The sequence below is a fragment of the Phodopus roborovskii genome, unplaced genomic scaffold (assembly GCF_943737965.1).
Source record: "Phodopus roborovskii unplaced genomic scaffold, PHOROB, whole genome shotgun sequence".
Classification (NCBI taxonomy): domain Eukaryota; kingdom Metazoa; phylum Chordata; class Mammalia; order Rodentia; family Cricetidae; genus Phodopus; species Phodopus roborovskii.
Window position 1 is genome coordinate 17596024 of NW_026126424.1, and position 12605 is coordinate 17608628.

The 12605-nt window shown below is 35.2% G+C and overlaps 1 protein-coding gene across 1 annotated transcript in view; it reads right to left on the reverse strand.

Moving 5' to 3' along the window:
• The window catches only part of Col11a1 (collagen type XI alpha 1 chain), a 196362-nt gene that overhangs the window by 122295 nt on the left and 61462 nt on the right, over nucleotides 1-12605 (reverse strand). The window contains exons 6-9 of the mRNA XM_051185635.1: nucleotides 5321-5437; nucleotides 4676-4768; nucleotides 2747-3001; nucleotides 2093-2155 (exon numbers count right to left, since the gene is read on the reverse strand). Of these exons, the coding sequence (XP_051041592.1) occupies nucleotides 2093-2155; nucleotides 2747-3001; nucleotides 4676-4768; nucleotides 5321-5437 (528 nt within the window). The remainder of the gene's footprint in view (nucleotides 1-2092; nucleotides 2156-2746; nucleotides 3002-4675; nucleotides 4769-5320; nucleotides 5438-12605) is intronic.

Genomic DNA, 12605 nt, shown 5'->3' on the forward strand with positions numbered 1-12605 from the left:
TTCTCATGCATTGCTTTTTCTCAGTCAGTAGTTAATGAAAATTAGGGCTTTTAAAATTGCTTCTAGAAAATATATACCACTTAACAATATTTTGAGAGTTTATAGAATTAATACAAATAGAAAGAGCAAGAATTTGAGGTATATACACAAAACTCCACATAATAGTGGCAGTAAACACACTGATTTTTTTTTTTAGAGAATATTCTGTTCTTGTAATTTCACACACAACATCATATATACTGATCACACTCACCAGTTCTCTCCACACTCTTGTCCTGTCCACCTCCACTTTCCACAAATCTCTCTCTCTCTCTCTCTCTCTCTCTCTCTCTCTCTCTCTCTCCATCTTGCTTTCTCCCTCTCTTCATCTCTCTCAATTCCATGCTTATTCACTTTATTACTGTATATAATACACTATGGATCAGATGCAAAAATTACGTATGCCTGTGATAGAATATTATTTTCAGGCATGTGACTTTGTTTATGGTGCATTTGTTTAACTCTGTGGTGTTACTGAGCCTGTCTAAAACACCTGATGGTCTAATAAGGAGCTGAACTGCCAATAGTGTGGCAGGAGCAAGGACAGGTGTGGCTGTCAAGTAGACAGGATAATCAGGAGAAAGGAAGAGAGAAGCTGTGAGAGAACAAGGAGAGGAGGACATCAGGGACCAGAACCCAGCTGCACAGCAAGCCATGGAGTAAGAAAGAAAGTAAGATATACAGAAGTAAGAAAGATAAAAAGCCCAGAGGAAAAGGGTATATAGGATAATTTAAGATAAGAAAAGCTGGCTAGCAACAAGCCAATCTAAAGCCAGACACTCACATCTAAGAATAAGCCTTTATGTGTGATTTACTTGGGATCTGGCGGGCCCCTCAAAAAGCTAAAATAGCAAAAACAATCACAACATATGTCAAATATTGCATTTCTTTAAAAATACTTACATAAATTATATATATATAATTTAAAAAGCTAAAGTCATTATGTTTCAACCATCAAACATTTGAAACTAGGAAGAAAGATATGCAAACTCAGCTTTGCAAAAAAAGAGGACTGGACCAGAAAAATTGTCAGCCACTTTCAAATTCCAAAATTCCATAAATAGATAATTTCATTTTACTAAAAATTTGCTTTTAAGTAAAGGCATTGTCCGCTCACCTATTTGTGTTAAATTTACAAACACATCCCCCATGGAGGGATACTGCCTTAACCTAGAGACAGGAGAGAAGCCCTAGTCCCTACTTCAAATGATCTGACAGATCTAAATGACCCCACCTAGATGGCATTGCCCTACATGTAGTATTGGGGTGGGGAGATCAGATGGGAGGGTGGTCAGGATGCATGTGAGGGGGCAGACAGGGTAAAAGGGAGGGAGGGAGAGGGAACTGGGATCAACATGTAAAATAATAAATTAAATAAAAAAAATAAATAAAGTGTTAAGGCAAAAAAAAGCATCATTTTCACTGAAAATTCACAAAAATAGATAATGACTTAAGATGATGGTAGTTCATAAATTAAACAAGTGTAGCGATCTTTACAAATATCTACATGACCCCAACTGGATGGCATTGCCCATATATGGAATTGGGGTGGGGGGATGGGAGGGGATGTGAGAGGGCAGAGAGGGTAAAAGGGAAGGAAGGAGAGAGGGAGGTTGGGAGGGAAGGAAGGAGGGAGAGAGAACTGGGATCCACATGTAAAATAATAAATTAAAAAAAATTCTTTGACTCCAAAATTTAAGTTCAAGGACAAGTTACTGGGGAAAAGGATTTCTATTTTTGTTAACACAGAAAATGAAAAGATGTGGATTCCTTCCAGACTAATGTGGTTTGATCAAGCCAGACTGCCTGAAACAGAGTACCAGGTGATCCTACATTCAAAACAGCTGGACAAAGCAGCCTTACAGACTACAGCCAGGATTTCTACATCTTCTTAGAATCCCCCATGACAGCGCCCCTTACCAGCAGGAAGTAGTTTGGAAAGAACGACAACCAAATTCCCAAATATTGTCTATAAATGTTTGTTTTCATTTAAATGGATTTGGTTATATAAAATAAATAAATAAATAAATAAAAATATATTAAATACACTTACAGGTTCAACCACAGCTGGTTCCCCCTTCTGTCCTTTCTCTCCATATGCTCCGTGGCCATTTATCTGAGAAGTGAAAAATTAAAAATAGTCAAAATTCATTTCAATAGATAAGGCGATTTCTCAATTTTTTAACATTGAATAATTTAACCATCTAGCTAAAGCAACCTTTTAATATGTGATCATTTTAAAGTGAAACATTAAAAATTTCAATACTGCCTAATACACATGAACACTCTTTAAGTAAGAACAAACCATTGCTTCTTTAAATCTGTGTTACAGAAAGTTAAATGTATTTGTAGCCCCAAAGTGCTCTAAAATGTAAGAAATGTTATCAAATTAAGTGTAGAAAATAGTCCAAATTAAAAGTTAAAGCTAATAATCAGGAAAATAATAATAAAACTTATATAAATTCATCAATGATGAGAAATTTGGGGTAGAATTCTATTTATAATACTTTAAAACAAAGAATGCAGTGAGGATCCAAGACACAATTGATGTGACTAGAAGAATTTCTCATAGTTGTCTATGCATGGTCAGTGCCCACAACTGACATAAGAACTCAAATGCATTTTAAACCAAAAACACATCAGAATGAACACAGAAGTATCTCCCAAATAAGATACCAGCAGGGCACAGAGCATCATACTGACTTACGCTTGTTTCTGTGAAATCAGTTTCTGCTGGGACACCTGGGCCAAATTCTTCATTAGGGGAGGGTGTTGTCCTTTCTTCATATTCCTTGTATTCATAAAAATCATATTCGCCTAAATCTCCATCTACCAGAAGATCAGAGTCCCTGCCGTCTATTCCTTTGTTTCCATAGAGAATATCCTCAGATATGTTTCTCTGGACATCATAATCCTCTCCAGTTAGATATTCTTCAGTAAAACCTTCTTCAACTGGATTTGGCTATTCAATTAAGTTGCAGGGAATTGGAGAACATGAAGTTTACTGTTAGCAAAGCAAGGCAAGCATCTGTAACTACAGTTTAATGGCATGTGACAGGAAGACAGCTTACTAATCAAGCAAGACCAGAAACTGGGAGAAGCTGTTCAGTACCACTGAAAGAAATATATTTGTACATACATTGATATGTACAAAGAAATATTGCTTTCAAAGCACCTTCCCCCATCAACTGCAAATATTCACATGAAATCATCATGTGTATTTACTCTCACTTAAGAAAACTTGTTCCTTAATGAGACATTATAGCATAAGATCTGAACAAGTAAATTAAGCATATAGCTGAATATTTGCTTAGTTTTCATATCATATTGAATAATAAAGTAAAATATAATTGTTACAAAGATAAGAATTGCAATTAGCTATTTACTCAGTTAAATATTAGTACCAATATCTGAAGACTAATTTCATTACCAATTCAGTATGTTGTTCACAAAAAAGTGGTGTTGTCATACTTTATGATTGTAATCAACTTAAAATTAAAACCATATGCTTTTTCAACCTTTGAGTTACATTTAAAAATTTGTTCTCAAAGACTGAATATAGATAGTAGAGAAATTAGACTAAAAATTAGCAATATAGAAAATTATGCATTACTGTTATATTACTGTAGCAGGTATAAAAAAGTCCAACAATCATAAAAGATTACTCAAATATGGAACATATGCTTCTGCAAAGAAGTTTCATCTCACTTATAACACAATTATATTCTTAGCATTCAAGTAATAGACCAGAATGAATTTAGATAAAGAAAGTCAACATCTTGAGCTGTTGTAATGTCTCATAAGACAGGACTGAGACTAGGTAAAGTTAAAATATATTCATATCCTAAATGCTTAAAACTATAAAGAATGTGTTTGTATTACAGTTATGTTCTATTGGGACAAATATGTTTCAAATAATTAAACTACTTCCACTTACCTAGTACTCTTTACTGATGATAATAATATAAATAAAGGCAGCAAAATATTTAACAATATTAAAGGATTTTTTCCTGATTGATATTTTATGAGCATTAAACTTCATATTTTATATGCGATATGAAATTTAAAGGGACCTAATTAAACCTACCTATCTTGGAACACTTTCTTAGAAACCAACTGAATGCTTAAACAATATTATCTTAATCATAATTAACTTTACTATTGTAAAGAAGTTTAAAATATAAATAACTATTATATCTAAGACCACTTTTGCTAAAATGTTTGTTGTCATCAAAATAATCCATAATTGTTCCCATGCAATAAATTCAAATTGTATCCATTGTTGATACAATTCTCACATCAGAGGATTCTTCTCCTGGAAGGATCATGTTGTGAATATTCTTTGTAAAATGTTACAAAGACTTGCTCAGCTGTGGCAGCAATAAAGAAAATGGTAGCCACCAATTCCATTTAACCTCATAGAATTTGCAGGAAGCAATGTTTTTTGCAAATCTTGAAGTGACACCCACTGTAAATGGAGAGTGTTTTGTAATTATGAACCAATGACTCCATTTCTCTAAGCATGACTACTCAAAGGTCTCAGGGGTTGGGATGCTTCTCCAAAGAAATCCATCAAAGTACATTATATATTTAGAAAGACACACTGTGATCACTGCTGCCTAAGTAAGTGACTTACCTCATTTGACCCTGATAAGCGCCTCGGAGACTCTGTCTGGTAAGTTTCTATTGTTCCATAGTTGTAGTCTTGAAAATCATCTACAATATTTGCCTGATAGTAAATTCAGAAGAAAGAGGGTTAGGAAATTTATAACCTCAAGGAGGTGAAAATTCATGATATAATTGAGTTAGAGTGTTAGCCAAATTGGTATTGGACTAATTAGGTTAAGACTAAGACTCATCAGAGATCTTCCATCTCATCTAGGATAGATCTTGATTGCTTTTTCTGGCTACCTGGACCCCTAGTTTGGCCTTGGCTGTAGCTTGGTAACGTTTCTTCTTCTTGGATGCATGTTTTTCAGATTTGGGGGATGTGAACTTTTTAGATTTTTTCTTTGAGTTAGTGGCCAATGTCCTCTTCTTCTTTGTGTAATTGGATTTCTTTTTCTGTAAAATGTCATGAAAATGGAATGGAAAAGATGCAGTGAGAAAGAAAACAAAGAGCACGGACAAAAGGAAGTGTAAATGTACAAATGGTCAGCAATCCCCAGGCTGGTATCTGTCAAATAAAATCCATTATTAATTCCCAGAACTGAATGACAGGAGAAAAGTGAGTCTGAGGAATGATGAAGAGTGGGACACCACAAGAGACAGTTGGTTTTACCTCTGTTTGGACAACTGTTTCTTCAGTGACAGTTGGTGTCTCTGTTATACTCTCAATCTCTTTATAGTCTGTTTCCCCATACTCATAGTCATACTCGATTATGTCCTCAGGTGCATACTACATCACAAAGGAAACAATATTGGGCAATTTGGTTAGTTGCAAATAATATTATTAACAGAATGGAGATCATCTGCTTAACCTTTACTCAAAGCAAATGTTAAGAGAGATCTGGGATTAAACAAGCATATTATTCAATGTATTCAGAAGCTAATAACATCAGAGTTATCCAGCAAGCATTCTAAGAACAGAACAAGTGGTTAGCACTATGAGAATAATAAAAGTTTTGAATACTGATTCAAACTTTTATTAAACATTAAATATTAATTCAAAGTTAAGACTTATAGTTTTGGACATACTTGTTAAACGTCCACTTTTTATTTTTATTTGTAAGAATCTGCTGTGAAATGTTTCCCTATAAAAATAGTAATTTTTCTGGGGCTACAGCTAAGTGTGGACAAGCACTGAGCACTGGCTTCAATCATAAACATGGTGAAAATTAGAATAAAAAAAGAAGAGTGTTCCCATAAGCATGTTTGTTTTCCATAAATAATATGATGAAAAAATAAAAAATGGCCCAGTGGTGGTGGCACATGCCTTTAATCCCAGCACTCAGGAGGCAGAGGCAGGTGGGTCTCATGAAAATATGAGATGATATTTATATCTATTATGGGAAAATAGAAAAAAATACATGAAATACAAATGACTGTATTTGGGAAATTTAAATTTATGATTACTCCAAATATCTTATTTTCTTTACACCAGTGGTTTGCAACTTTCCTAATGCTGCAACTCTGTCACACATTTCCTCATGTTGTAACCCACAACCATAAAATTGTTTTGTTACTACTTTATAACTGTGACTTTGCTCCTGTTAGGGATCATAATGTAAATATCAGTGCTTTCCAATTGTCTAAGGCAACTCCTATGTAAGTGTCATTTAACCCCTAATGGGGTTATAACCCTCAAGTTGAGAACTGACTGCTGCTCTAATTTAAAATATCTAAATAAACATAAGAACTACTAAAATATTACATTTTTAAATTTAGGTATATCTCAATTAATAAATCATTTCCATCATTGTTACTATTTTTTAATGAATTTAGTGCCTAATGCTAAGATATCTTAAAATAATTGAACTTTATTACTTTATTTACATTATTTTACCTTACATATTTAAGCATTAATAGTTTAATTAGGGACCAAGTATATTTCTTGAGTACAGCCACAACCTATTTATGAAATGATGAGGAAGAGAGTTTTTCATCTACAAAGCTGTCTTTATGAAAATTTCAATTATTATTTTTAATCAAAATAACTACACTAGGATTGTATATTATAAAAAAATTAAGAACTAAACTCAGTGTCAAAATCCCCAAATATATATCTACAAAATACAGGGAAACTTCTAAAAAATTTCCTAGGTATTGTAATTGTTAAAACTTTACTCCTCTGCTAGCATCTGTTGATGCCCAGTGAATAATTTTTAATCTGCCAGGGAAGTAACTAGTGATATTAAACCTTCTAAAAAACTGTGATCACACTACTCTCTACTATGTTCCCATATGTATAGCAATGAAAATTAATGCAGTTTAACAGGCAGACTATGAGGTATGTCTAAACTGACACTGTGGCAAGTGTGCACACCTGGTATTTAAAGACTTTTCCTCAGGCTCTGTGAATGTTTCTAGATGATGTAGTCAAAAGCAATAATGAAATATGAACACAAAAATACCCTTAGTTTTTGATGAGTATCAAAATACCAATTTGATAAAAATTAGTAGAGATTATTTATAATTTGGTAAGACATAAAGGTATGTATAGATAACTCATTAAAATGCCTTTTCTAACTGTAAAAGTTAAATAAAATATCTGCAACTACTAGGAAATTTTCTCTCTCTTCATACATATGAATATATATACACATATATATATATATATGGAAAGTATATGTACATATAGAATGTATACACATACATGTGGAATGTCCATACAAAGCTTATATATATAAAGTATATACTTATATATAAGATATATATATTTAAATATATATATATTGAAGTATACATTCTTTATATACAAAAATATATGCTATATTTACATATAGACTTTCCATATATGTATATACTTTCTACATAACATACACTTCCATATGTAAATATATGCTTTATATAGGATTATAAATATACATATTATATATACTTTATATAATATGTCTATGCAGAGAGAGAGACTCCTCTTCACAAATCTTGCCTCAGTCTTTCTGTGCACCCAAACATGGCCTTGGAGTCTTGGTATTCCTTCCTCTACCATACAAATTCTAGGTTACAGGCATGGAACCACCAAGTCAGATTTTAACTTAAGTATTAGTAAGAATGATGCACCAAAGAGTATTATTTCTAAAGCTACTATCACTCAGGTGGGATTAAGAAATGTAACTACTTATGGATGGATTGAAATAAAATATGAAAAACAAGAAGCATTTGCAGATGATTTAACTGTTCACAGTTTTAAATGCAATCAAATTACACATTATAAACTACTAAAATAATAGAATCTTGAAATTCGCAGGCAAGTGGATGGCACTTGAAGAAACCATCCTAAATGAGGTAACCCAGTCACAAAAGAGGAACATGGTATGTAGTCACTCATATATAAATTTTAGACCTAGAGCAAAGGATCACCAGCCTATAATTCACACCACGAGAGGAACTAGGATACAAGGTGTATTCTAAGAGATTCATATAAAGTCCCTCACAGAAGTGGGAAGGGACAAGTCCCCCAGAGCACAGGAGAAGTGGGGGGGGGGGACAGTGAATGGAGAGAGAAGTAGGAGAAAGGGAGGGGGAGGAGAGGATAGCATGTGTGACTAGGAAGATTGAGTCAGGATAGGAATAGAAGACAGAAGAGAGAATGAGAGTAAGAGAGAGAGAGAGAGAGAGAGAGAGAGAGAGAGAGAGAGAGAGAGAGAGAGAGAGAGAGAACAAACATAAAAGAGGAAGCCATTATTGGTTCGAAGAGAAAACTGAACCTAAAGAAAAGTTTAGAAACCTACAAGACTGCCGCCAACTAACAATTTGAGCATCTGTGGAAAGGCTACCATAAATACCCTTCCCGGACAGTGAGATCAACAACTAACTTATCCACCATCATGGAGCTGTCATCTAATACCTGTTGGAAACAGAAGCAAACCCCCATACCTAAACACTTAGTCAAACTAGAATTCAGATGCAGATGGAGAGGACAAGACCAGGTTGCAGAAACACATTGAGACAACTAACCTGAACAAGGAGGAGCTAACTGATAGCTGGGAATCCAGCATGGGACTGACTCAGGCCTCCCTGAATATGGGTCTTAGCTAGAAGGATTGAGCAGTCTAAGGGACCTCAGAGAGTGGGACCAAAATGTATTCCTGGTGCACAAAAGGACCTTGCGAACACATCTCCCATAAAGGGATACTGCCTTAATCTAGAGACAGAAGAGAAGTCCAAGTCCCTACTTCAAATGACTTGACAGATTTACATGACCCCACCTGGATGGCATTGCACTACATGTGGAATTGGGATGGGGGGGATGGGAGAGGAGGGTGGTCAGGGTGCATGTGAGGGGGCAGAGAGGGTAAAAGGCAAGGAGAGAGAGAGAGGGAGGGAGAGGGAACTGGAATCGACATGTAAAATAATAAATAAATAAATGAAAGAAATACCAGTAAGACAATAAAAAGCCAATTTTATATGTGATCAATAAAAATATTTAGACTAAGTTCTGGGATTTGGAGATGCATTTGTCAATGCTTATTAAAGTAATAAATTTTATGTCAAATTTCTTCTGATAGAAAAAATTTCTTCCCATGTAACTTAGTTGTATTAATTACAATGAGTTGAAACATTCATTTTTATTAGTTCTCTGCCTTGATGTTCACAAAACCTTTTTCTGACTAAATTAATGTTTGCTTTGAGGGTGAGGGGGAAATGAAGAAGAAATGTCTTCCAATCTTTACAGTTCTCTCTCTACTGCTAAGTTTTTCTGCAAGTAAAGAACTTCTGGAATACTTACAGGGGAAGTTAAGGAAGTGCTAAGTATTCTTCTCAGGCAGTGGACCACATCTTTCTCAGAGAATTACACAGGAGTCAATCAAAAGGACTGTGCCTTGTAGGCTCATTATATCACTATCTGCCTAGTCACATCTTAAAAGGAGGCAAATAAACAAAATCCCACTATTTATTACACTTCTATGACTCTTTATCCCCATGAAGCTGTTTAGCATAGTTTGGAGGATACTTTTCACTTCTCATTAATTTTGAAAATGTCCAGAAAATGGATGTAGAGAAGAACCAGTTGTATCAATGAAAGGAAACCCTGAAACCTTGAAAGAGGAAAATAAAACGGATTTTACATGCGGAATGGAGGTGGGTACATATGGGAACAGGGAGATCAGGTGTGTGGAGAGATAGGATAGAGGGGAAAGTAGAAGATACATGGCTTGAATAGGGGAGCATTTGAGTAGTGGTGTATAAGCTTCCTGAAATGTATGAAGGTGATCCTAGGGAGAATTCCTAGTAGTGGGGTATATAGAGTCACACCTGCCTAACTCTTGTAAGTAAGCAGAGCTTCCAGTAGCAGGACTGGATTGAGTTGCTAGCAAAAGGGATCCCAAGGTATTCCCCAAACAACCCAGGCTGTTGCTAAAACAAAGGGTTGCTCTCCCCAAAACTAACAGGTGGCCCTGTTGCTGAGGGCTAGTCCTATATAACTCATTGAAAATGGAGTGGTCAAGTTAGAGCCTGAATAGACCCTTATGTTCTGGTCTCTTTGTTACTGGAGCATATTCAATAGGCTACACTAAGGAGAGGCATGGGCACAAACCCTACCACAAAACTTTTGTCCTACAATCTGTCCTGCCTGAAGAAAATGCTAGAGCAACAGTGGCGCAGAACATGTGGGAGTAGCCAACCAGTGTCTGATTTGATTTAAGACCCATCCCATGAGAGAAAGCCCAAATCCATCACTGCTTGCATGACTAAGAAACAGCTCAGGGACCTAGGGTAAGACCAACACTTATTGGTCTCAACAAAGCAAAACAAAACAAAACACTAAAACTCAAACGAACCAAACAAAAAATCAATAAAATTTATTATTTTACATGTCGATCCCAGTTCCCTCTCCCTCCCTCCCTCTAAAATAATATATTAAACTAAAAAAAAAAAAAAAAATGCTTTGACTCCAAAATTTAAGTTGAAGGACAAGTTACTGGGGAAAAGGATTTCTATTTTTGTTTCCACAGAAAATGAAAAGATGTGGATTCCTTCCAGACTAATGTGGTTTGATCACGCCAGACTGCCTGAAACAGAGTACAAGCTGATCCTACATTCAAAACAGCTGGACAAAACAGCCCTACAGACTACAGCCAGGATATCTGAATCTTCTTCGAATCCCCCAAGACAGCGCCCCTTACCAGCAGGAAGTAGTTTGGAAAGAACGACGCCCAAATTCCCAAATATTGTGTATAAATGTTTGTTTTCATTTAATTGGACTGTTATATAAAATTAAATAAAATTAAAAATAATCAATAAAATTATGCCCAATGATATTCTGCTTTACCAGTCATCATTGCAGAGCCATCCTTCAGCAGCAGATGGGAACAGATGCAGAGACCCACAGCCCAAAATTATGCAGAGAGAGAATATAAATGGGAAGTCTCAATCAGGTTCCTCCCCTCAGGGCTCTGATAATAGGCTGAGGTTGAAGGAATTGTGGGAGACAGAAGGGATGGAGGATACTACCACTGGGAAAACAAGTCCCTCTGACTCAACTAAGCAAGATTCAAATGAGCTCACAGAGACTGAGCAGCAAGCATATGGCCTACATGTTAACACCAGGTCCTCTGCGTATATATTGTGGATTTTAGATTGGTCTGTCTACGGGAGTCTTGGCTGTGAGAACAAGTGGGTCTCCAACACTTATGCCCATGCTTAGGACTCCTTTACTCTTGTTGGGCTGCTAGGTTCAACTTCAATATGATCGTTTTGCTTCATCTTATCATATTTTATTTTGTAATGTTTGATTATTCTCTTAGACACCTATTCTTTTCTAATGAGAGCTGGAAGTGAAATCGATCTAGAAAGGAGGGGATGTGGGGAGGACCTGGAAGGAGTAGAGGGCTGGTAAACTATGATAGTTGTATATTGTATGAGAGGAGAATCTATGTTCAACAAAAGATAAACAAATAAAAACCAAAAAAAAAAAAATCAAGATTATGATGTGACAGATAAATTAAACTTGACTCAATGAGTTCCCTAGGAGAATTTGGAACTGGATTAAAGATGAGTTTTCTGAAAATTTTCTTTCCTGACATGTTTGCTTAGAAAAAAACAAAATTAGTGTAATCATAAAAACCTTTGCCTTGATGAGAACTGTTATTGACAACAGACACTAACAAAAAGATGGTGAGAGACATCCATGTCAGGAAGCCAGGTTTCTCTAATAGTCTTTCATTAAAAATTATCTTTTTCTTTGCGTTACCTTCCATTTTAGTCATTAAAGAAAACAATGTCAGTTACTTCTTTACAGGTAAGTAGACCTTAATATATGACACACATTAAGAAAGAAACATGAAAGATGGGCGGTAGTCATGCAGCAATCAGGAGGTAGAGACAGACAGATCTCTGTGAGTTAAGGGCAGCCTGGACTTCATAGTGAGGCACAGGAGAGCCAGGATTGTTACATAGAAAAATGCTATCTCAAAAACAACAACAAGAACAAGGAAATACAAAGAACAATGGAACTTTAATATCTAATTTTTTATAAGTCAGGAAGATAACATGGTAAGAATATCCCAAAGAGACATAATCTCAATATCACTTATGCTACTATATCAGGGAAATTTAAATCCATTGCTAAATGAAATGTCAGCACTGAACAGAAATCAATCTACAGACTACAACTCCCACTCCATGATGAGGATGTAACTATGGCAAATGCACACAAAATTTAGATGTGTTACTGAGAGGAGAAAAAAAGAGTAATGAAAATTAAGTATCTGAGTCAGTTTACCTTTATCAATTCAAAAATGTATTAGTAGAATATTAATCAATGTCCTGACCCATGTTCCACATTACACTGTATGTTTAGGCTTGAGAAGATAATATTGCTTGCATGTTTTTAAGGTAGACTAACTGAAAATTAACTAGGAAATTATACATTTATTATATAATGACATATGTAATGACTA